Source organism: Canis lupus, chromosome 17 (assembly GCF_003254725.2).
Source record: "Canis lupus dingo isolate Sandy chromosome 17, ASM325472v2, whole genome shotgun sequence".
In the NCBI taxonomy this organism is placed as follows: domain Eukaryota; kingdom Metazoa; phylum Chordata; class Mammalia; order Carnivora; family Canidae; genus Canis; species Canis lupus.
The window spans coordinates 32,060,888-32,087,810 of record NC_064259.1 but is presented as its reverse complement, the minus strand read 5'-3'; the positions used below and the strand labels follow the sequence as shown (position 1 = coordinate 32,087,810).

The 26,923-nt window shown below is 39.7% G+C and overlaps 1 protein-coding gene across 20 annotated transcripts in view; it reads left to right on the top strand.

Annotated features, from left to right (window-relative positions):
* SLC8A1 (solute carrier family 8 member A1) overlaps nucleotides 1-26,356 on the top strand; it is a 376,683-nt gene extending 350,327 nt beyond the window's left edge. For all 20 annotated transcript variants that reach the window (XM_049095820.1, XM_049095819.1, XM_025454073.3 and 17 more), the window contains one exon: nucleotides 22,888-26,356. In XM_049095820.1, the coding sequence (XP_048951777.1) occupies nucleotides 22,888-23,264 (377 nt within the window). In that variant the 3' untranslated portion in view covers nucleotides 23,265-26,356. The remainder of the gene's footprint in view (nucleotides 1-22,887) is intronic.
* Nucleotides 26,357-26,923: the final 567 nt, after the last annotated feature.

The following is a 26,923-nucleotide window of genomic DNA, read 5'->3' as shown; positions in this document are numbered from 1 at the left end:
ACCAAGGTTCTGGACCCAGGCCCCAGTACTAGTTGACATCTTGACAGATACACAGCTAACCCTGGCTTTTGGTTTTGAGTCTAAAAAACGACTGCAGTTTAAATCATGTATATATCTCTTCACTGGAATTCACTAATTGTGAATATCTATCATCTCCACTCAGATATCATCTCAGTGTCTCTGAGCCTTGCTTTATTTGTAATATAGGGATAATCATACTGAACTTGCAGAATTGTGGTAAGGACTGGAGAAAACACCTATAAATTATGCATCTGGTAAAGCATTTGAAACATAGAAGGAATTTAATTAAAACACCAGCTTTTGTTATTAGTTATTTATGAATAGCTGAGGATGATCTGACCAGTATAAATTTGGATACTTCGTCCTTGAGTAACCAGAAAAAAACGTCCAGATCTATAGTGGTGAGCCATTGCACATGGTGTTATCCAACTGATTGACCATTTCAGTGTCTTGATAAAGGGGCCTGATGTGGTTCTGGTGTCACTGAGTTAATGGAGGACTCAGGGAATTTAGTGGGTCCTTTTACTACTATCTTAGTGGCCAGAAGTAGGCAAAGTCTTCCAGTTGACTGCTGATGCTCAGAGGAGATTGGACTCCCTCTCAACACCAGCTGTTTCTATCAGTTCCAATTTGGGTCTTTATTTTTATTTTTTTCCAAAAATAACGAGAAATTTAGCAAGCAGAAGGAAGACCTTGAAATATTCATACTGTGACTTGTTTTGTTTTGAGAACACATTTACCAAAAAGAACTAAACATAATGGTTACCAATCACTCTATCTTAGGTTACTACAGGAAAATATTTTGTAGTCTACTTTTCCTAAGGCTTAAATCACTGTATCAAATGGTGCCCAAGTTAGCACACATTCTGGCCCTGGGTTTAACCCTTGAGGAGAATATGTGCAAATTATGATAATGAAAGCAAAATTAGGTCTCTCATCAGAGTTACTCAAAATCAACCTACCTCTCTGGAAAGTCAGCAGTTGGTCCCATCAAATGCATCTCTTGTTTTCCAAATGATCAAAAAAAAAAAAAAATGCTTTTACTGCATCAAATCCTTGTTTCTAAAAATATATATTTTTTTAAGTTTCCCAGATCCTTATCTCAGTACCTCAAAACTGGCTCCTTTTCCCATATACTGGTCTTCCAAAGTAGCTCTGTGCATCTCTTGTATTAAATTATTTTGAAGGGTGTGGAAGCCATACCATATCATTTTTCCATAACATGAAATGTGGATTCCACTAAACCTTAGTGTTTGGAGGAGTCATTTGTTCTGCCACTTAAAACGGGCTCAGAACCCAGGTAGGGGCATCAAGAGGTAAGAAAGCCTGTTGGGGAGAAAACAACAGAAACATTCACTGTCAAAATGGTTTTCCTTCACTGCCATAAATTCTTCCCATGGGGAAACATATTTCTTTACTTTGTCATCAGGAGGATTCCTGTAATTTGCTGCAATATTAGCTGTGCAGTGTGTTCCTCACACAATATTCACAGGTAATCTCATATTTATATAAACAGACATCCCATTCCCCTCAAAACAGCTGTGCAAATTGAACAAGATGCTGAACAAACATAATATTTCTGACTTTATTCTTGAACCCTGATGATTCAGAGCAGTGCTTTATTATATTTCCTGACTCAAAAAAAAAAAAATTATTCTATTATTCCGAGATGACAAAGCCCAGTCTCTACAGGTGGAAGAATAAAAGAAACTAATTCTTTTCACTCAAAGCTTACCATGAATGGGCATTGGTCCTGAGGCCCAGCTTTTCTCTGGGCTGATGTCTTGACCCTTTTCCTAAAGTAGAAGAGCTCTAAGCTAGTGTTTGATGTACTGCTGCCTCTTTGTAGGTGAGACTCTTGGATTCTCAGCTTGTGATGGCCTGCCCTGAGGCAGGATTAAATATTTAAATATCTCATCTAAAGTATTTTTTCATCATATTCAAAATCTATGGGGAAAGGAGCTTATGCCTTTCCAGGTGAGACAGCTTCTTCCTACTACTGTGAATCAAATGCTCATTATAATCTACGGGCAGAAGGGGGCGCCTGAGTGTCTTCACTCCCCCTCAACCTTAGTATGCCTAGAAGGCCTTAAAGACCCACACCTGTTAGGAGAGCAAGAGCAAGAGCCTTCTTTTCCTGACTCCCCTTCTGCAGAGCTACTTGTCTAGAGAAGAGGAGCTTCCTGAATCATCTCCTTCTACCTTTTAATGTTGGAGTAAGCAAAGCCTGATCTCTAGCTCTCTTCTCCTCCCCTTCTGGGCTCACTCCCTGGCCCATCACACCAGTCTCCGAAGCTTAAATGCCACCAGCATGCCAATGATTACCAAATCACTATGTCTAAAGTAGAACTGCTTATTTCCATTATCCGACTGCCTTATCCTTGAACTGAACCAGATCTTGCCTTTTTTTCAGGAAAACAGTATCATCTCCTCAGTGTCCTTGATTCCTTTTTCCTCATCCCCACAGTCAAGCCATTCATAACTCCTGCAGATCTTACCCCTAAAGTATATCATATCATGATGGGACCCACTTAGCTCTCTGTCTACCACCAAGGCCAGGTAGGCTGTTCTCTCAGACTGCTGCAAGGCCCTCCCGTCTGTCTCCATGCTTCTGCTAAGGATTGTTTTAAGATGTAAGTCAGACCACATTTCTGCTTACAATCTTCTAAGGTCTCCCTACTTGGGATACACTTCAGAAGTCTGTCCCTGGCTGACAATGACCAATCTGATTTGTCTGCAGCCTGTCTCTCCATTCTCTTTTCCTCCTTGCCCACTGTTCTTCAGCCCCACTGGCCTTTTTACTGTCCTCTGTGCACCAAGTTCACTCCTTTCTCAAGGTTGCACTAGACATCTAAAATGCCCTTCCCCTTCATTTACACAAGACTGGTTCTTTGTCTTCATTATATCTCATCTTAAATGTCACTTCGTCAAAGAGACCTTTCCTAACCACACAGTGTGAAGTGTGTTATATCACCCTATTTTCCGTAGAGTCTTTATTACTTTCTGGATATTCTGGGTTGTTTTTGAATGTTATTGTCTACCTCTGCCCACTGAAATGGAAGCTTCATGGGAGCAGAAAACTTTGCCCTTTCAATCTCTCATTTCTTTGGCTCCCAAAAAGGTGCCTAGCTAACAAATAAGTAATGCAATTGTATGCCTATGTGTTTGCACGTGTGTGTGGATGTGCTGTATCTATAAATCAATGTACAAATCAGTCATTTACACCTTAGTATGGGTTACTCAGATCAGATGGCTTTCTTCTTAACACTTAGAGACAGCAAAGAATTAAAGTTATTATTGAGGGAGAGGAACAATAGATACTTTTATAGTGTGTCTTATTCTTGAGGAATACATGTGGGCAGGTTACTGTAGTTAGAAGGGCAAGCACAGCTTACGAGCACGAGTCTCCTCTATTGTGGGAAGTGTGATGGGGAGCAAGATATTGTCTCTTCTTCATTCTTTTCTCTGCTATCATCCCTGCTTTTAGGATGCAGAACTTAGGCCAATACTTTTAAAATTTTAGATGCATTCTGTGTAGTGCTAACTAGGCATTTTGCAGTAGCCTGACTTGGGTCTTGTAACATGTAACTATGTTACATCAGATTGTTTCTATAGAAAACAGGCTCAAAATTCAAGAGAAATTAATGCAAGAAGTTTAGAACCCAGCCATTTTTTGCACTAGCCACTACCCTGATCACATGCTCTTTTAGCTTACTATTATTTACTTGAATAAAACTGGGTATATTGGGTCAAGACATTCCAACTTCTCTATCACATTCCAAACATGGATTTTCTTTTCATCTCTTGCTCCTACTGGAATCAAGTAGAATCAAGCATTCTTCCTTAATTGCAGAGAAAACTCTTAGATGTTAATGAGTTGGGAAGATTTTTACCTCACTCAGTTCTGCCTTGGTCTTTCTCCATACATCTTGATTAGGCTTGTGCCTGGATCTGGCCAACTACCCCCCGTAATTTCCTGTTATGAGTTGTTTACTCCTGTGACCACAATGCTTTGAGAACTGGGTATTTTAGGGCTATTTCTTAGCCCCTGGCATTGTTAGATTTTCTGTTCACTTCCAGTGTTTTGAACATCCTTTAAGTTTTGTCAAGTAGGAATTATTTCACTGTAGAAATTTTAAGTCATGAAGGGAAAGAAAATAGATGATTTTAGGCATTTTTCCCTACTCTGTATATAGAACTTAAAAAAAATAAGACCTTATTTTAGAGAAAATGTGTACTATTTTTAAGTTACATTACTTCCAGATTTCAAAATATCATAGGAAGAACTTGACAAAAAAACTGGTTAAACTAGCTGTTCATTATGTTCTTTTAGTGCTTTGGTTTTCTTGCCTATAAAATAGGCATGATAATACATGGAAATTTAAGAGTTGACAAGAGGATTAAATAATATGGATCTCAAAGCACTTTGTCAACTGAACATTGGTATAAATCCAGCAAATAATTCTCATTATCTACACTCTCAAAATGTTGAATAGAAACCATCAGAAAATGAGAATGAGGGGGCACCTGGGTGGCTCAGTGGTTGAGGATCTGCTTTTAGCTCAGGTTGGGATCCCAGGGTCCTAGGATAGAGTGCTTGCATCAGATTCCCTACAGGGAGCCTGCTTCTCCCTCTGCCTATGTCTCTGCACCCCCGCCCCCATGAATAAATAAATAAATATCTTAAAAAAAAAGAACATGAGAATGAATGGGAAAGGTCTTATGAACAGAGATGGAAATTTTAAAATATTTGTCATGTAGCTCCACTATGTGCTAGGCATGCTCACTGTATTTACAGTATCTATTGTCTTACTTAGGTTATATCAGTAAGTGGTACAAAGTGATTTTGTCTCCTCTGAGGTTTATTTTTTGTCCGTTAGCCCCTTCACCTAAAAATGAGTTTTATTTTTTACCATTTGACATTGTGCTGGAAAACATTGTTTTTACAGAAAAAAACTACTCACTATGGATTTTTAGTTTCCTAACTTCTAGTAACTCTAAAAATAAAAATACTGTATACTTGGGTAATAGTACATTACAATTTATTGTGTCTTGCTATTTTAATTCCCAGTGGATCCTAAGGTAACTTGTATGGTTGTGCAGGTTGTATACTGCAATCTCAAGGGATCATCGTAATCTAAATGACATCCCTAGAGATGTATGGGGTACCATACCCATGGATGTATATAGTGGTGGTCCTGTCTAAAAGTCACTTTATCAGAACAAGAGAGTAAGCTGGAAATTAAGGCTCAAAAAAGAATAAATGATTTGCTCATATTCAGTTCCAGTTAAAATCAATGATAAATTGTGTCTCCATTATAATCTGGTGCTCAACCACTCTATCATTCCACCTTGGATTCATTTTTAAAGTAAGCATTCTATGCATTCTTTCCCACATATATTATGATTGGAGGGAAATTACTTCTTTCTTTGGCTTTAATTTAGTATTTCCCAATTTAAAACATGTAGCAGCAGAATTATATTCGAGCTCTTTGAGGTCAGGTACTATCATCATTCCCTCTGGCATGGAAAGCAGAAGAGTACATGCTTCAAAAAAATTCAGAAATGATAAAGGCCTATTTCTATACCCATAAACACTTAGCATTTCCTACGTTGTAAAAATTTAAACACTAAAACCACTGGAAACCCTTTTAAACATTTTCAGCTCTGACCTAGCTGGCAAAAAAATAAAAATACAAGATAATCCACATCGGCACAGCCATATGTTGCTAATGGAACTGACCACAAAAGGAGGTTTGGTCATTCTGGGCTAAGATCAGAGATTCCTGTGATACACGGCTGGCGAGGTACTGGGGTCAGTGGGAACCAAGAAGGACGTATGGGGGATGTTCTCTCGGCAGTCATATTTTCAAAGACTTACTGAGAACTCTGGATATCAAGCCCAGTCTTCTAAATTTCTGAGTAGAAGTAGGAGTCTGGGAGTACGACCACTAGAGCTAACTGTCCAAGGCATCTACCAGTAACACACTCAGCCTCCCCCTTACTTAACAACAGAGATGGGGTCAAAGGGAAACACAGCACCCCATACAAATCAGATATTCTTTTCAGGGTAAGTTGTATCCAGCCATTCTGAAATCCCAGAGCCATCCGGTTTGGCCTGGAGAAAAACAAGGATTCAGATTGATGCAATCATTTCCTCTCCCTCCATCCAACTTGAGATAAATTTAGTGTTCTCATTTCTGGGCTCACGGATGAACTGGTTAACACTCTCAGTATCATAAAAATTATGCAAAATCTTCTCTTAGTGCAGTATTAATGGACATCCACAAGGAGGTATAAAAGAACATGAACTTTAGAGTCAGATAGACAGGAGTTCAAACCCATTCATACCACTTCCAAGATGTAGGGCACCCCTAGAGGCAAATTGCTTTCAGGTTTAGTTCCTTAACCTGAATAACGAGGACATGAAAATCTCTCAGAGTTACAGTGACGATGACACGAAGAAAACACCCTTACCAAGTACCCAGCAAGGGCCCAGCATATAACTGATGCTCAAAAAAAAAAAAATGTTAGATCTCTTCTTTTCTTCTTCAATGTACTGGTGAATGGGTTTAGGCCTGCCAGTGTTTAGCTCAGCACTATCACAGCAAGTAAAAAGAGCAAACCAAGCCTATCTTCATTATGGTCCTATGCTAGGAACTCTGGTGAGGTGGACATTCCCAATTGTGTTCCTGTCTCCTGCATTTTACTCTCTCTGAGCTTTATACTCTGCACATTGGCATTTCAACTCGGCCCCGGGTTGATAAGGAAGTGCCATAGCTACAGTGTGTATACATATTTAATTGGATGATTAACATTTCACATCAGTTTAAATGGGAATGAAAACAGAATTGCTTTACTCTGCATCAAGATTCCCCTGTGGCTTTAATGTCGGTTCCCCCAAGAGGATCCTAAAGGGCAGGTGTATTTCATTTCCAGATACCCTAATAAGCAGTCAGTTTCTTTGCCACTAAGAAAGGTCAGTGCTGCTGAAAATGGGTCCTCTGATCGTAGTCAGGCCAAGAGGCAGAGCCACCCTGGAATACAGCCAGAGTGCAGCACCAGGCAGCCCTAATTCCTCAGAGGGCTTTCCACGGGACCTTATCTCAACCTTATGCCAGAGACCAGATAGCTGGAGGTAAAACACTCAGTATGTTTCAGCACGCTTTCTTGCAAATAGGTTTTTTTCACCTTTCAACTCAAAGGAATTGAAAGCAGCTTACAAAAGCAAACGTTTATAAGGACAGAGCCAAACAAAGGAAGGCTAGATACCAGATTTCACAAGACCTGCTCCATAAATGGCACAAGAACTGCCTGTTATCCTACACTACAAAACACTGGGTAACACAAAATGCAGCAGACTCAAAGCATCTTGTAAAAATCTGGGAAAGACCCATTTCAAAACCATTTGCATCCTTTATTCTTAGGGCCCAAGGAAGAGGTTGTATTTAGTACTTTTAAGTTTTTTTGCTAGCAGTTTCAATCCTTGATTGGTCCCAAGGGGCAGCACTGCATGGCCACCTGGCGTGGAGGATGAGGCTGGAGGAGGACCGAGATGCTCACAGTGATGTCACCTACCCGGAGGTGGTCCAGGGAGCTGAGAATTCACCATGCGTCATGCCCAGTCCCAAACGCCACTGTCTTTAGATTAGTGCCTCAAGCCCACACCAGCCACCTTCACTCAGTCCCATAAAAATCCCAGTGTTAAAGAAGGGGAGCTAAAAATACCTCATCTTGGTCTTATCTGGGGCTTTTTACATAGTCTAGGTCAGCCAAAGCAAGGACATTGGCAGAAACATCACCCTGCTCAGGGGTGTGTACGTGTGTGTATGTGACTGTGTGCTCAGAGAGCTGGTTTTAGGAATGTGCAATGTGAATGAATATAAATTTCCTCTCCTTTTTAGTCTCAAAAGATATCCCCAAAGGGAGCAAACTTCAAGTGTCCTGAAGGCTGTAGGCTGTTGGCTCCAAAGGGATTAACAAAAGTATGAGTCTCTTACAAGTGACTTGTAAACAATGTTGAGGTGGTAACTTTCAAATTTCTCCCTACTCATATTTGAAAAGAAGATAATGAAAATGAAAAATGTCAAGAACCACTGTTTTGCGTTTTTTTCTTTCAAATTCAGGCCTCAGGCTGCATTTTTTAACAACTTTATTGAGACATAATTTTTATACCAGAAATGTCACTCCTTGAAGGAGAAAGTTCAGTGATTTTTTTTTTAGCAAATCTACAATGCCCTGCCACCACTACCCTAACCAGTTTTAGAACATTTCATCACCCCTATAAGATCCCTCATAGCTACTGACAGTTAATCCCCACTTCTTCCTCCTGCCCTAGGCAGCCACTAATGTAACTTTCTAACCCACAGATTTGTCTTTTTTTCAACATTTCACAAGTATCAATTTTAATACAAATATGGCATGGATTCTCTCCACGATAGTAACTGTATTTTAGTAACACAGAATTTAGGAATTCATCTCAGAGTCTGTAAGATTTTAACATAATTTTTGTTTTGTTCACCACAAAATCTCTATGGACATTTGCAAACTACAAGTGTAAGATATTTTTGGTCTTCATTGCTTTGTGCATATGTGAATTTGTGCATCCCTTAAAACAATCCCACTATCCTTCCCCCAACAGTAACCTTGGCTCGTATATTCAAAACCGCTAGGGGAAAATATTGCACAATGGTATTTGGAATTAGCACTATGAATCTTGGGGTAACACCATGTCTAATGATCTATAGAGCCTAAATATCCTTAGACAATTATAGTCAGGTAATCATAACACAATGCTAAGGAGGCAGCTCTCATGAATTCAGCTTCTTACTCTTATCCCTGGCCCCAGCCTGTAACCCAGTAGATATTTGTCATTGGCCCCTGGATCCATTAGGAAGAGAGTAGAGACCAAGGCCTTGAACAGAGGCCATGTGCATTGTCTCCCTACACACAGAATGACATATTACTAAATTCAAAAGTAAAAAAAAAAAAAAAGTGTGTCATAAAAAAGCAGAACTTAATTGCCATGTCATGGGCACTGCATGAACAGCAAAATGAATTTAAAGCCCATTGGTATTTTTAGACGAGAAGGCAAATAAAATGGTATTCAATTTAAAAAGTAAATCTTACATGTGACTGTAAAAGCATTTTAATGTCTGTTGGGGATAGTGCATATTATAGACATGAAATCATGGTACTTGGCATTTATGCACAAAGCCAGCTGGAATGCCATCAATGCTCCTTGGCACACAGACCCCACATCCTGCCTTTTCCCAGGAATGAAACATAAACTATATATTATTACTTTATATTCTGCTTCATTCTAGAAAAGGATTTAAATCCATAAAATGCCTTATATTCTTCACTCTTCCCGGCACATGACCCAGAAATGCCAAATCTATAGGTGACCATATCTGATAAACTTTGTTTAGCTCAGCACGTATAAATCCTATATTTTGTGCTAAGGAGAAAATAGCTTGCTTTGGTTCTATTACTGACAATCAGGAAATTATGTGTTGTGTTTGTTTTCTTTCTCCCTTCCTCCGCCCTCTGGAGCCCAGGGGGCTTTTTTGACATGGTCCTCCATAAATTGTAAGCTATTATTAGGTTATCACTATAAAAAATCATGGGTTGAGACAACAAGCAAGACTAGCTGCAGTTCCAAACTGAAATGATCCCCAGTGGGGTCTGCAAATGGACCCAGCAGAGAACTAATTATACCATTTCATTCCTGGGTTACAGTTGTAAAACAAAACAAAACCCCACAAATGTGCAAAAAGATCATAAAGACATCCTCGGAAGGATTCTATGTATGATGATGCTTTAGACAGCTGAAATTTGGCAAGCCAAAACCCCTAAACTAACCCAATTGTCAAACTAGAGGACCACATGGCTGCTCAGAGAGAGGTCAACACTCAGGGTGAGGCTGAATTAGAAGTGGGTCAGGTGCTACTTGTCCTTTTGTCTGTACTTCTAGAGTCTCACATTTAGGGAGAAAAGGGTCAAACCATCTAGAAGAACCTGACATCAGTAACTTAGGTATCAAGTATTCTTGTCCTTAGTATATGGATTAAACCCTTTCTTATACAATTTCTACACCTAAGTCCACAGTAGGATGTTAGTGAAAAATAATCTTCAAAATAAAGGGCTATGTTCTGACAGATGATGCCAGTAGCTAGGATGTGCAAACTGAGTGAGACAATGTGGCATTCTCGATCATTAAATATTCAAGTGGTCTTCTCTCTGCACTAGTCATCAGGCATTAAAAAGGAGATTAATACCATTTTGTTAAACATTAAATGAAAGAAAGAAGTAGGATACAGGGGCATGGCATAGATTCAGAACCATTCTATACTCATTTTCATTCGTTGATTCTACAAGTATTTAGTGAGTACACACTAAGTAGAAGGCCCTGTTTAACACAGTAGATACAGGGCGATAAACAAGACAGATGTTGAATCCCACAAAGTTCATACTCCAGTGGAAGAAAACAGATACTTCACAAAAATAGGATAAAGTGTCAGACAGTAGTGAGGATGAACATTGTTGAGAAGAAAATAAAACAAGGTCATGGAATCCTGAAATCAAGAATACATATGTTCTATACACATGGAGGAGTATTCTAGTAGGGTGGTAGGACTCCTTAGGCCACTAACCTTTGGCAAATTGCCTACTCACTCAAAGGTCTGATTATCCCCCCTGCAAATTTATCCAGGCAGTTCTAATCTTAGAAATTATGAAAAGGTGTTACTTTTTCCTGGCTTATTCCTTTAAATAACTACTTTGAATTATTTTGGTGGTTTGATTCTCTGGGCAGCTGCAACTCTTTTATCACTACCACATCTGTTCTTATGGGACAGTACCCAATTGCACTGGGTTTTTCTCCCCAGCACTTCTTCCCCTCCCCTTATAAATGTTCCATGTTAGTTATTATTTTGGAATATCCAACAAATGATCCACATAAAGGCCTTAGTGATTCATGGTGATTTCATAAGAGTAGAGCATTTGCATTTAACACGAAGTGTTTCAACAGTAGCCACATTTGCATAGCTTCATTGTTTAAAAAGTATATTTGTATAATTTATCTCTTTGATATCCACAGCAGCCCTAGAAGTTAGGCAATCTAGATGTGTTATCAGATTCAGAGCATGGGATAATATCTGTTGAGAGCAGGATTAATGAAGGATACTGGAAACGAGCTTGCAGTAGGAGGACCTGGGCACCAGGATTCACAGAATGTGAATTCTAAGCCCATCCCTGCATTCACATTCCATCTGACTCCTAGAGAGTTTCAGCTTTCTCCTCTGAAAAGAGCAGGGCTGATGGTAGCTGCTCCCCCTGCTCTGAATTGTCAGAAAGAGCAAATAGTATAACATCTCTGGAAGTGCTCTGAAAATTCTAAAATGTAAAATTAAGAAATTTTTGTCAAAAGACATTTTAAAAGTATCTACCAAGAACTATACTAGGTGCCTGGGAGAGAGACAAGGACAGAACTTGACATTAGATTTCAGCCTCATCATGTATCCTTAGCAGTTTGGATATAGCTCTACACCTTACTTTCTAGTCTCTGCATTACAAATTACATCTCTTTGAAGAGCTCACATACAAATGAGCACTTGGGTATTATATCCCTTCCCAGAAATCTCAAGGGGACAGAGCTCTTAACAAATGAATATGCAAAGTAATTCTGTGGGTTGAAATCAATGGAATATTCTATTAGTAAATACAATATAATGTTGCTGTAACACAAATACAAAAATTGAGAGGATTTTGGCCTTGCTCTATAGTCCATCATTGCCCGACAGGAATGGTTGGAAGGAAACAAAGACCCACACATCTCTTCCTTTCACAGCTGGTCCTCAGAAAACTTTTATAATGGGTGAAGTTCGTTTTCAGAATTCTTGTGCCACTTTATGGCCTGTCCTGGGCACCTCTTGACTCTGAACTCCAGGCTAGCCCCTGATGGCCAGGAAATCCCTTTATCATCACTTCCACTCCTCCTCATGCTGATGCCCATTGAAATGCACCTGCTCTGTGTATAGTATGTATACCTTCCCTCTTAGGATCCCACTACCATAGCCCTGACCCCTGAAAGGACCAGAAAAGGCTGAAAATAAACCTTCTATCCCTTTCCATACAGACTCTATTATTTAGAGGAAACTTTTAAAAATGTAGATTAGTCCTAAACACATTCCCTTTGTAAATAAATTGGGAAATATTAATAAGCACAGAACAAAAAATCATCCAGCAATCCCACCATACATTTGCATTATTGTATATATATATATATCATTTTAAATTCCTGGGACATTTAAATAAATCGCACAAAAACATATATACAAACATATATATAACCCACACTTTTTAATGGGCTTATATTAGGCTTAGTTACAGAACTTTTTCACTTAGTAGTGAAAGTAGTTTTACTTTGTTATTGTACCTTTAATTATAATTTAACAGTTGCACATTAAAGCTGTAATTTTACCAGAAATGATAGGTTTCTAATTTTTCTCTAACATAAAAACTCTGCACTGACCACCCCCATACATAAGCTTTCACACTTGCAGAATTACTTCTAAACCCCTAGTAATAAAATTGCTGGATCAAAGATTTTATGGATTTTTAAGAATTTTGATAGACACATATGCCTTTTGGGACCATATAATTAATCCATAGGAATAAGCTAATGGAAAAAAAAAAATTTACACCATGTCGAGGCAAAGTAGGAGCAGAAAGAAGAGAATTATCACAACTTTCCAGAACTCCCTCAACTTCCACCTGTTAAGGAGCACCTGCTGCCTCCAGGGCTGGGTTGAAGTTGTATGCAGTGACAATTTTTATTTATTGAGTTCCCTCTGTTTGCCTACTTTTAATAGTATTCAGGCTTTCCTGAATGCATAACGCACAAAGCAACCTCTTTCAAAAAGAGAAGGTCTGTGGATAATAAATAATTGGGTAAATATCCACAGGACAAAGCCACATGTTGGGTGTCTTCAGTGTATTTTTCAGATCTGTAGACTTTGAATTATACTAATATAGCCCAACTGACAGGGAAGATTTCTTTGAACCTATTAAGGCTACCTGGAAGTAAGAGTGAGGGTTTCTGTTTTCTCCAAGTTATAGTACAGTCTTTCTATCAGGTCCCACTCAGCTGCCTCTAGTTCTAGCAAGACTTGGGGCACCTGTGGCTTTAGTATCTCTAAAGTAGGACTTGAAAAGATTCAAATAGGAGATGGATGTTCCAGAAATAGAGCAAAGTATAGAAGAATGATCCAGACTTCAAAGGCTAGGAGGGTTGAGGTAAAGAGAGAGATTATCATGAAGGAAGGGAGAAGTGAGCTGGAGGGATGCTGTTTCATGCAGGGCAGCCCCGGACAGTGTTTGAGGCAAGGAGTTCCAGTTGTATCTAATAACTAACTGGCTTGGGAAGATGACAGTCAGATATTTGTTTTACCCCCAAACCTGCCCCCTTTTTGCAAACTTTTGAAAATTACCAAAATGTTGCTTGACTAAATCACAACAATGTTTTACCCTCATGGATTTAGTATTAATAAAATAAAGGATCATTATAGGGGCACCTGGGTGGATTAGTCTATTAGACACCCAACTCTTGGTTTCAGCTTAGGTCCTGATCTCAAACTTTGTGAGATCAGCCCTGAGTCAGGCTGCATGCTCAGTGGGAGTCTGCTTCGATATTCTCTCCCTCTACCCCTTCCCCCACTCACTCTGTCTGTCTCTCTCAAATAAATAAATCTTAAAAAAAATAAATAAAGGCTTATTATAAAATAGAATTATGGCTCAAAATTGAAAATATCAAGTAGGTTCTTTCAAGCCTATTTTTATGTAATAGAAAGACAGTGTAATAACCGTGTAAGTGTAATAACCAAGAGAAGCCAAGAACTTAAGGAATTGAAAAAATTACTTTGTCAGTAATCTCTAATATTGTTCTAAGTGAATGAAGGGGCATCCATGAAAATAGTCCCCTCTTAATTTGTTTCTGACCCATGCAAATATTTTCCTAAAGGAGTCAGGTTGATGTTTCTCTGTAGAACAATTTTAATCCTTTTCTTTCAACTGATCAGCTGTTTTAATATTGTGTAGTTATAGCCAGAGGTAAACATGATGAAGTTTCTGGATTGTTTTCTTTGAACTTTTTGTCCATTTTCAAATTTCAGATATGTTAGTTATTTAGTCCTTGTTAATACCCATGCTCTCGTGCTTAAGGTCAAAATCCCATGAGTGGCTCAGTCATTTGAGCATCTGACTCTTGGTTTTGGCTGAGGTCATGATCTTGAGGTCAGAGCTTGCTCTGTGCTCAGCATGGAGTCTGCTTGAGATTCTCTCTCTCCTTCTACCCTTCCTTGTGCTCATGCTCTCTCTCTTTAAAAAATAAATCTAAAACAAAACAAACAAAAAACCCATCATAGATCTGTGGTTGAGAACCTAGCTAGGATCACATTCATTTGGTCTGAATCCTAGTTACACTTCTTACTGGCTATATAACTTTGGACAAATCCCTTCTACTCAGGGATTCAGTTTTTTCATCTACCAAATGAAGATAATAAAGGTTCCTACTTCATATGGTTGTTTTGTAGATAAAATGAGAAGCTATGTATAGAGCCTCACCTAGGAAACTCATAAATGTTATCTACTATTGCCCTTATCACCACCATTATTGCTGGACATCAAACACAGACACACATTCTCCCAAAATTCTACATAATTTCTATGAAACTTAAATCACCTAGCTGAAGGAAGTCATAATGAAAGATTTTAATATCATTAACATTTCCTTGGTTATCATCAGAACAAAGAATTCTGAAATATAATAGTATTTGCTGTGTACCTACTAAATTTCAGATACCATGCTAAGCTGTTTGTAATATTTCTGATCATCTTTATGGCTATATAAATTGGGACTCTTATTTTCCCTATTTTACAGATATCAGAGGCTTGAAGAGAGGTTATCCCAAGGCCACACTGCCAGTGTATGGCAAATGGGACTAGGACCAAGTCTTATTCTTTAGCTTACTTACTAAAGGCTCCTTTAGTACTATAAACTAAAGGCTCCTTACTACTCACTGCTATAACTAGAGAGATTATGCAGTCCACAGTAATCAGGATTGGCGTTCTTCCATAATGACAGTGGTTAACCACAGAGTAACATGAAACCAGGTGACCAAATGAACTACTTACAGTGACTTCAGCTTAATAAGTATCTCAATGCCAAGCAGAATCATTGATTCACATGAACCCACTGGGAACTGTGCAATATTATGGTCATCACCAAGCTAGCCTGTTCACCACTTGACCAAGAGACAGGAGATTTCTCTCAAGACAGACAGCCCTGTACCCTTTAGTTTATCAGGCACACGCTGGAAATTCCACCACTATAATCTGCATAAACCTTTTTATTGGGGGACGTAAACAAGCAGGACTCCCAAAGTGAAAGTACCAAACCTCCTTACCATATAGAATCTAGTCCATTCCTGAACCATGTTAATACAAGCCTCAAGGGACAACCAGGTCAGAATACCACTTCTTTGCTTCATACCCAGCTAGTTGGCTTAGGGCTTTTTTCAGGGTCAAGAGTGGGAGTGGGGAGAGTGATGGAGTGAATAGAATAAGCCCCATTCCAGACAAACTTTTAAGAGTTCTTCAAGAGACTCAAATGTCTTTATTGACCTCAAAGATCTAGAACCAGGGATTTTAGAAAATTTTGGCAAACTTCATGAAGCTAGAGGTTTGAACAAAGAAGAGGAACCTTGGATCCTCTCTTGGATGTTCATGATCATCAAACTGAAAAAGTGTCCCATTATGGATGTATTTAAAAGTGGAGTATTATCATTTTCTTTTGAAAACATGGATCAAATTGCATTTTGGAATACAGATCAAATGGCACTGTTGGTTTGTGTTCTCTTCTCTGCTTTATGTTCCCAGGAAAATAAACCTCTATTATTTTTCTCTTTTAATTAGAATTCATCTCTTTCTTTGAATTTAAAATCTACCAGGATTTCAAATACATAACAGGGAAGTAAAGTCCCGGGGTACCCTTGCAAAGTACAAACATGCAAGTTAACATATCAAAACAAAAATAGTGTCAAAAAAAAAATGTGTCAGAGCTCTTCCATATGTTATCCAGGCTAATGTGCAAGACATGCCATTGTCCTTCCACAGACAAAGAGACAAAGGCTCCAAATGGTTAGTGTATCTCAATCTAGTTGGGGAAGCTTTAAAAAAACTACTGGTGTCCAGGGGCACCTGGGTGGCTCAGTTGTTCAGCGTCTGACTCTTGATTCCAGCTCAGGTCATGGTCTCAGGGTTGTGGGATTAAGCCCCATGTGGGGCTCTGCAGTGGGTTTGGAGCCTGCTTAGGATTCTTTCCCCTTCAGCAACCCCCACACCCTCTAAAATAAATAAATAAATACAATTTTTAAAAAAAATTACCGGTGTCCAGACCAATTAAGCAGAAACTCGAGTAGGGCTAGAAAGCTGGTATTTTTCAGAGGTTGCCCTGGTGCTTCTGATTTGCAGTTGGGGATAAAATGCCTAGAAGCAGGTGTTCTGATCTGCCAACACGAGTCCTCTGGAGCTTTTTACTTACCTCTGTTTTCTTCTCTTCTAAAAATAGGTCATGTCACCATCTCCATCTCTTTTCTTCTCTTTTTCAGGAGCAGCTTTTATGGGCAGAAATCTCATTTAAGTGTTTTTCCCCTTTTTCTGTTTTTACAACTCCTGACTGGCCATTAATCAATCAAACATCAGCAATTCCTTGATCTCTTGAACTTTGCCTGGAAGTCAAATAAGGATTCTTTTGAGATGAACCAGTGGAATGCATGAGGCAGTGTGGTTTTTGTATTTACTTGGGTAAATGTCACAACTAAAGACAAAACCTTGTTCAAAGTCCTCAGTGACAGAATTAGTACATAAACTCTTTCCATTTGAATTCTGAAAGAGCAAGAGAAAAACGTGCATAGAGGAATGTGAGAGAGGAATATGAGCATTATTTCAGCAGAGATGCCTGCCTTAAAAACCAGAACATCCAATGTCATTTTATGACTTAGGTTATGTGGAATTTTCAAAATAAAAAAAAAAGTCTTTGATTTTTAATAATTTTATGCTTTATCACATTTTTAAATGCATAGGATCATTAAGTCAGGCTTTAAAGGATGTTCCGACTCCCTAAAAGTTGAGAATTAACACATTAAGTCAGAATTCCTTACCATTTATTCATTCTCTTGGGATCTGGTGCTGTTGTTTTATAAAAATAGCTAATAATACTGAACCCTCATTAGTTGCCAGACCCTAATCTGAGTGCGATTCATCTTAACACATTTCTGTCAAGACTTCATTTTCTTCAAAAATGAAGTAGGTAAGCTGCTTACCTGGCAAGTGACAGAGCCAGAATTCAACTAAAGTACATTTCCCTCCTCCTTTGGCCTTTCATAGCATCTATGCTGGATTAAGGTTTAAAGATAATAAGAGCATTATGGCGCCTGAGTGGCTCAGTCAGCTGAGTGTCCAACTCTTGGTTTCAGCTCAGATCATCATCTCATGGGTCCTGGCATTGAGCCCACCGGCTCTGCACTCAGCAGGGAGTCTGCTTGAAAATTCTCTCCCTCTGCCCCTCTCCCCACTTATTCATTCTCTCACGCTCCCTAAAATAAACAAATCTTTAAAAAATAGTAATAAGAGCATACCATGTCTTGAGAGTGGGTGAACATTAGAGTTAAGCAGCCCCAGTCCCTCCACCAAGCCCACCCAAATGGTTCTGTGAATAAAATAACCCCTCTATCTGAGGGCATCACTGTTTCTAAGAGAAATTAGCTGCTTCCCCCAAGCTGAAACTTCTATCTCTTTCAGCAAGGCCCCCCACACTGTGGGCATTTGGAGCAATAGCCATTTCCATGGCTTAGAGCCATAGTTCTTAAATATTGGTGTAAGGAAGAATAACCTGAGGCACTTGTTAAAATGCATATTCCTGTGTCCTTACATCAGAGAGTCTGATTAGGTGGGTTGAGGGTGGAGCTCCAGATCTTTTTACCTGGCTTTCCCAGTATTTCTCATGCCAGTGGTATGCAAACTTGACATTACACAGTTTGCAACAGTTGTCAATGCCACCATTTATACCAAAGCTTTACTCATATAAATGGATGACTGGTCAAAGTAACTTCGAGTAAATAATTTTGCAAACATTTACCTATTTGGAAAAGGTAAGTGTCTGTGCAGTATGGTTTAATTTCATAAATACTGTCACAATTTGATCAATGGCAGTATCTTCAGCTCTAGAGATCTTCCTGGGATCTTTGAATATTTCATTTAGGCCATTCTTTAAAAATGAGAAGATATTAACATTAATCAGTTTTAATGAAGAAGGGTGCCTATGTTCAAACTCCTACAAAAAAAAAAGAGAAACACTAAAATCATACATGAGAATTTAGTATTTTGATGTATTCTGCATACCACCCAAACAATAAACTTAGGGACAGTCATGGAGATATTCTAGTCTAAATCCTTTATTTTAGATGAAGAAACTAGAACCTAAAAAAAGTGATGTCCTGCCCAAGAACACATAGATAGAAGAGATAAAATGGTCTCCTTAATGAAGCTTCTCTCACTACTGCATCATGAAGCTCTGTACCCCTGGTCCATCTCTTACATTGTCAGTAATTCACAGGTGCTGGGGAAGCAAGCATGCCTCATAAGCAGGCTTGATTCCAATGAAAATCACTGTCAGTGTCAGTTCCTGGGCACAAACTGCTCCAGGGTTGAACAGCTGGCCCTCAAAATATGATAAGAGTCAAGAATAAATCATCTAGGATGAAACCCTTGCTCTAGATAATAAACCCTATGTGTGACCTATAGAAACATAATACATATCCTTTTTACAGAAGAGACATTTTTTAAAATTTTTATTTATTCATGAGAGACACAGAGAGAGAGAGAGAAAAAAAGAGAGAGAGAGAGAGAGAAAAGAGAGAGAGAGAGGCAGAGACACAGGCAGGCTCCATGCAGGGAGCCTGATGTGGGACTCGATTCTGGGTCCCAGGATCAGGCCCTGGGCTGAAGGTGGCGCTAAGCTGCTGAGCCATCCAGGCTGCCCTACAGAAGAGACATTTAATTCTGCATGTAGCTATAAAGTTTGAAAAATTCGGGTAAAAATAATTTCTGGAGGAAAGGGGAGTGTACTGACCTATTATGCACATTGACCAGATGACTTGGCCAAGGTTTCACACAGTGAACTCAAGATAGGTCTGCAGAGGACAGTTATGTCCTGACTCAGTGACGTATGGTTTAGTTCTAGCCACACTGTCTCCCAACTGAATCTTTCCTGTTACTGATTTATAGTCATAGGTACCAGGAAGCAGAACCAAAAGTCTAAGACTATGTGACTAATTCAAAATTTATTAGAATTCAAGATGAGAGTTAAAAGCAAAAAACCCTACTGGAAATCTGACCTAAGATGTATATGTAGGAATATATATATATATATATCAACATGTCTTATTTGTGCCAATCACATGGGAAATCTGACTTGTATATGTTACTTTAATGGGCCAAGTTCTGAATATGATTACAACCCCTCTGAGACCACAGCAGTAGTTATTTCTTGGATTTTACTTTGGGGAGTGGTATATGAGTGGCTTTTGCCTTGTTCAACTGTAAACAGGTTATGGGCTCAGTGTTCAGGGTAAGGCTTGGCAGCTCCTAACATATGGTGTGCGATGTGTCGCTCTTTGCACTAGGCAGCAAAGCAGTGATAGAAGGTAATTTGGGGAGATGCCATCATACTTTATTTGGAAAACAGAGCTGTCTCTGCTGGAGCTAAGGTTAATGATTTGGATTTGCATATACCTATAATTTTTATATAGCTTTCAAATTAAACCAGACAAAAGGCCTGATGTGTAACCCAGGTAAATAAAACCTATCAGACTCAAAAAAGCCCCAAACAGGTTTCATTTATGTGACAAGCTAGTTACTTTGGCTACTAATTTTGCAGGGAATCCAGAGAGAGGCATTTGAAAACAGGAGCCTGTTATTACAAGGATTCCCATTCAATATGCACAATAGGCTATTGAAAAACAAGAAAGGGAGACACCCCTGCAGACCCAGGTGTGCCCTGCATTTCAGGCAGAAGGACTGGTTTGGGTGTTCAGGGTCCTTGGTCCCAGGAATCTTTGATTTATGCCTCATTTACTTCAGGCACAACAGCAGAAACCTCCAGAAAGTCTTAGAGGTGGAGAGGGGGCACCCAGGAAGTCCAGTGTGCCATGTACCACATGCCAGGGGAGATAAGCAGGTGTGGACCAGCGCCAGGTCACCTGCCCCAGCAGCGTGGGGAGGAAATGTCCCCACCTGGACGGCCCAGCCTAACACGGCCATCTGTTCACCGCCAGCTGGTGCCAGCAGCCATGTCAGCACAGAATAGCCTCTCAGGTGTTCCTCAGCAGCAGCTGAACTATAAACTGCAAACTCCTGCCTTCCACCTCTTTCCTTTACTTTCCTTGCTCAGCTAGCTGTCTGTCCTTGATTGAAAAAGAAAAGCAAAACGACTCCACTTTTTTTCCTGAGGCTGTTGCTGCTGCTCCTAATAACTCTTAACAACGAAGTGCAAGAGACCATTAAGATTTGTCCTGCTTGGCTTTTACTCACTAGCTTCCACGATAGTCCTCAATGCCATGTGTGATCTGAATGCACAAAGCAGCATGCATCCAGGAGGGTAGGTGGGCAAACTGCCTACCCCTTCTGCAGTCTTTGCTCTGAGACAGGAAAGAGCATTCTGCAAGAACCTGTTTCGGAGTTTCCGAGTGGAAGGAACAGGGCAATCTGAAATGAGGAAAGGAAGACTTTAATCTTTCCTGGGAGTGGCTGGGTGGTGTGGGCTGAGAATGGGCTCGGACATTGAATCAGTTTGTTTTAAAAATCCGTGTTCTAGCGACCTGTCCAAGAGGCATTCCCAAATCATAGAAGAGGAACAGCCACATCTTTAAAGCTGATAAGAGGGTTGAATGAGAACACATGTGTAATGTGTGTCGGACAGTGCCTGGTACAGAGTAGAGAGTGTTTGCCTTAGTTTAATTATAGAACAGTAAGTAAAAACTGCTTTCCACCACAGAGGTCAGGATTAATGAGATGAGGTCCTCCCTGTTGACTGACTTCCTTTTAAAAAGAAAGGGATATTGCTTCTGCAGTATCCTCTGAGCAGCCTAAATAACTGACTTGCCAGAGTGAAGCACAAAGACCTACAGGCTGATGTAAGCTTACATGCTCTATGTATCATCCCCATTGGGGATTTATGGGAAGATGATGGTGGCCACAGAATAGCCACAGAGGGGAGAAAGTAGTCCAGATATCCCCCAAGGCCACGCATACTCAGAGCATCCCAGGAACCTCCAGGGGACCAGAGCAGATGACCCAACACCCTGCCATAGTGTCATATCAGCCATTACTGGCTCTGCACATGTGAGCCCAATCTGACAGTTACTCAGGTCTTCTATAAATCTTCTGTGTACGGTATACTGCCAAGGTAGCCAAAAGGACTTTAATATTATTAATAAGACAGTTATACAGAAAAGATACTATCTTGCAAGTTCTATCCAGATGCTTAATAAAGGGAGTTATTTCGGATCCTGCCTCAACTTTTAGTAAACTGATCTAGTCTGCTTTACATGGTCTTTGCAAAACCACAAAAAGAGCTACTCTTCCTTTGTACCAAGAAGGATAAGCATTTTACATGTAGTATTTCAGGCTAACAGCTCCCTGAAGTGGATGTCACTATCCCCATTTCACAGATTAAAAAATTGAGGCTCAGAGAAATCAAGTAATCTGCCTGGGGTCACACATTCAATTGTGAAGGCAGGATTTGAAATCTTCTAGCTCAAACCTGCTCGAAATCCCTATGCTCCACGTATCAAAAATATAAGTCACTTTTTGTCCTATTCCTTGTATGGACCATGATTTTCCTACCTTCAGAAAAAGATGCACTCAGGATTATTGGTGAACAAAGCTCTGAGGATGGCCATCGGTACACATGGCATAGTGAGAGGTAAGATGGCACCATGGAAAAGCATTTATAGTGAAGGCAGGAGGCCCAAGTGCCAGCCCTAAAATGGCTTCTTCCTTCTTATATGATGTTGCATCCATTACTTATTGTCCTTAAGCCCAGTGTTCTCACCTATAAAGCATCCTTGGCACATAAAATTGTTGTCACAATTAATGCCATAACACAGGTGAGTCAGCTTTCCTCTCCCTAAGACTCTAGGCAAATGCCACCTATTACTATGGTTCCATTAGTTTCAGTTCCACAAATGATTTGCTCCTGAATCTTTGGAGAGATTTCCTGATGCCTCACTTTTCTTATATATATAAACTAGAACTAATGATACCAAACCTTTTAGTAATATTCTCCAGCAGCCATTCACAAACTTTGGCAACCTACCATCCTTTGGGAGGTTGTTAAAATGGATTCCTGGGCCCTGGTGATTCTGATCTAGACCAACCAGGTGGAGCCTTGTGCTAATTCACGCTTATGTAGGACCCCTACATGATTCTGATGGGCCATGATCACTCTGAAAAAGGCTACCCTGCAAGATCAATATTACAAAGAACTGTGGTACCTGTGGATAAAGAACTTGGCCAAGATGATCTGGTCAGCAACGCAGGCAACACCAAACCTTTGGCTGCTGCTGTCTTGATCCTGTAGTTCTGGCCACAGGACTGGGACTCCAGAAAACAGCAAAACCCTCTCCTGGTACTGGGCTTCCATTGGGGGATTTGATCCTAGAGAGCACAGCTGAAGCTTCCAGCACTCCGCAGACCTCTTTAAAATATTGAGTGTCACTGCCTTTTTTCTTTTTTCCTCTGCAGACACATTTGCAAGCAAAGTGGCAGCCACCCAGGATCAGTATGCAGATGCGTCCATAGGTAACGTCACTGGCAGCAACGCGGTGAACGTCTTTCTGGGAATCGGCGTGGCCTGGTCCATCGCTGCCATCTACCATGCAGCCAATGGGGAACAGTTCAAAGTGTCCCCTGGCACGCTAGCTTTCTCTGTCACTCTCTTCACCATTTTTGCTTTCATCAATGTGGGGGTGCTGCTGTATCGGCGGAGGCCAGAGATCGGAGGTGAGCTGGGTGGGCCCCGGACTGCCAAGCTCCTCACATCCTGCCTCTTCGTGCTCCTATGGCTCTTGTACATTTTCTTCTCCTCCCTGGAGGCCTACTGCCACATAAAAGGCTTCTAAAGGAACAATCAGATATAGTAAATTTATATATATATACGTATATATATACATAAAATATTATGTATAATGAACAGAGGAAACTGACATTTGTCATGTTCACTTACCTGCTGATGGAATCCAGCTTCAAGAGCATACTCTGTACTAGGGCTGAAGTGAGAAACCATCACCTCCCATTCCCAGGGGCGTCATCACATTGAACAAGGCATGGAGGCAGGGGCATCTTTGCAGCTCAGCCTAGAAGGACTGTGTTCTCTCCAGGTTCATAAATCGTTCAAAATTTTTATTTGCTTTCTGTTTCTGCTCGTTTTTGGTGGGGGCTGGGAGGTGGCTGATGTTTGACTTTTATTTTGTATTGTTTTGTTGGGAGAGTCAAAGTTTTTGTTTCTCTTGTGGGAGGTGATGACCAATCTAAGTGCAAATGGGCTTTTGGCAAAAATTTAAATCATTACAATTACTCTCTCCAAAAACTTTAAAAATTATTTTGGATTAAGAAAGGATATGGGCATGGAAGAAGAAGCATGTCTTCACTACATCACTAAATTTCATGCTTATCTCTGGAACATGAGAAGAGGTAAAGCTGCCTCCAGGAAGAAGCATGGGAGCTCGAATGCAGCCAGGAAAAGTGGTAGTTCTAGATACAGTCTGATATTTAAAGATACAATGCCTGGCACTCTTGTTCAACAGGTACAGAAATAATGTGCCTAGATTCCCAAGAACATGCAAAAGCATTTATTTCTTATCTCTTTAGCTCTGGACTGTGATTAGCAAGGCCCTTATTCTGGTTTTCCAACCTGACTAAACCCCCAGGCCCTCATCCTAACCCTCCTCCTCCTGCCCACCACCTCTCATGCAAACAGGAATAATCCCATTCAAAAAGCACATTACCCTCTTCCATTTGCTTCGATATGTCCCAGTCCCATGTTTGCTGTTGCCTGGGATCATTCGTCGGTTTTATTTTCAAAAGCATTCATGGCTTGCACAATCCTGTTCCAGTCATGACTGAACATTTGCTCCTTCTTCATGTGCCTGTTTGGGAATGTTGTTGTGATACCTGTTACACAGTGCATGGATGAAAAACAAAATAAGCGTATCTGTATATAGTAGAGTATAGCGTATACTGTTCTCCCATTCAGCAATGTTGACTGGACATTGAAGACATAAGTGAGTTTCCTTTTCACCTGAGTTGTAACTTTTGTGTTGTTATTGAGTTTGATTTTACTAGGGATAAGAGGAGAAAATGGCTTAGTGTTCATGGACCTGCACATTCATTTCTAAGAAGCAATAACAGTTCACTGGGAAATTAAAGCTATTGAGAGGACAGGAGGCAAACTACCAAGTATCTTCATGGAAAATTAGCCATGTGGAATACACCGGAGGCCTCTAAACAGTCACCTGTTGATGATTCTGGAAGGCCAAGGAGAAAGGTGTAGAGCAGTGGCTGGATTCGATGTTCCCCGGGCTTTGAGAGCCTCCATTTTCATGACACCCCTAACCCCAAAGTATTTATTTCACTTCTGCTCTGTCTGGCACAGATGGTAGATAGTGGTTTGTTCATTTTATTTTTTTATGTAAAAGGCTATTTTGAGCCCTGTTTATTTCACCACCCAGACTCCTCTGATTGTATCCGTAGTTCCTGAGTAGGAAAGGAGCCAGGGAGACCAATGGGCCTTTACTAGTGCATCTTCTGTACTTATGACTAAGGAGGAAGCAATTAGATGAGATTAGTGTCTCCCAGGAGGATTGCACTGGGAGGTTTTTAACCCTGGAAAAGGAATGGCTCTTTCTATTTCAAAATACCAAAGAGCATGGATAAACCTAACATTCCAAAGTAGTGAGTCCAGTAATGAGGAAAAATGGAATGACGTTGGTCCTGTCTCAGAGACTTCTCTATCTATAAAGAATCCCAGGCCAGAGACACCACTGGCCCTCTGTATTGATTCAGAGATACTTAAGAGATAAAAAGCTGTTCAGTTATTTCCTCTTATTTTACTCAATAATCACAATCATTCATCATTTAATAAACATTTGGTGACTGAATGAATAATTAAATGCTGGTTACTCCTCAATATGCCAGGTACTGTGCTACTCTTGGGACCTAAACCATGAACAAGACAGCCCAGATCCCTGCCCTCAGGGGGCTCACAGCTAATGTGATTGCTATTTCCATGGGTAAAAGTTAGCACAGCCAAATGGAAACACTTTTATCTTGCAAGGAAAAACAGGATTATAAAACTTTTGACATAAACACATTGAAATTGTTACCAATGGAGTTGTCCAAATATCTAAGATTTTAACTCAGAGATAAAGCACAGGTTAAGGGAAGCATCCTATGTATCCTTAGCTGTTCTTATATATCCGTACACACCCCCCCCCCCAATCGTAAGCCAAGAAAGGCAATATATTGGTGATCCAGATAACTGAAATGCTCCAATTAACCCCAGTTTTTATCTTTGTTGGATAGCAGTACTTTTCTATGCCCCACACCTCTATAGTTTCCTCATATCTCCAGGAGACTCACCCCAGCAGGCCATGGCCCAACATTTGATGGTCTAAGTCTTTTGGGGGCACATGCTAACCCATTTTTTTTAAGATTTACTAAATGGAAATCTAGCCTAGAAACACCAAGTAAATATTGTCAAAGGATGTGAGTTGTCTAAAAATTAGATTTTGCACTCAATTTTAGCCATATTTGGAACATCAATAATCCCATAGCAAATTTTCACAGAGGACTTTCAGAAATTCCTGCCATTGAATTTTAATTTCAAAGCTTTTTGGTTTGTTTGCTTTTTTCAAGTTTCATGTTATAGGGAAAATATGATTCTGATTGTTCAGAGTTGTTAATAATTGTAGTTGTGTAAAATTATTTCATTTTGTTTATTTTGTGTGTATTGTGCACAGCTTTAGGGGGGAAGTGCACTAATTGTGCTGTTCCTTATAAATGGTACACATTATTGACACAGACAAATAAAGTTTCTAATTGTTTCTGATTTAATCACTAGTGATACAGCATAATCTGTATGGAATGTTTCCTCTCATTGTCATCTACTTCATTTTTGTTTTCATGTTTTGAAGAAATAAAGACCAAAAAGGTATTATTGTGCAATTGGTATCTCATCCAAAAGAAAGAAAGTAGATACCCAATATTCAAACTCATGCAAATGTCAACTCTTTGGTCATACAAGGTTTCCTTTTTAATGTTCCCAAGAGAGCACAGTGTCAGAATATGTGTCTATCCAATGGTATAGGGATAAATGTTGGATGTTTCTCCATTTCACTAATTGTTTTTTTTTTTTACATCTTTTAGTACCACTTTATCTACATCCTTTCTGCATCCAAGAACATGACCTATAAACAGCTCCACATCAAACCACTTTTTAGCAGAATATTACAGCAAATAAATCAATCCCAATAAAACTGATCAGAAGTAACAGTTGTTTCCCAAGTGATACTTAGTTCCTTAGTATCATATACTATATTTCTCTTAATTCCTAATAGAACTTGCTTGCATTAATTTCTAACTACATGTTATTTATTTTACGTATCATATAATCAACAGTACAAGAAGAGGTGACACTAGAAATCAGAATTTGTGAAAAAAAATGTGACCTCTAGTTTGTATACTTATTTGCAAGTCTACATTAATATCAGTGGATTCAGTT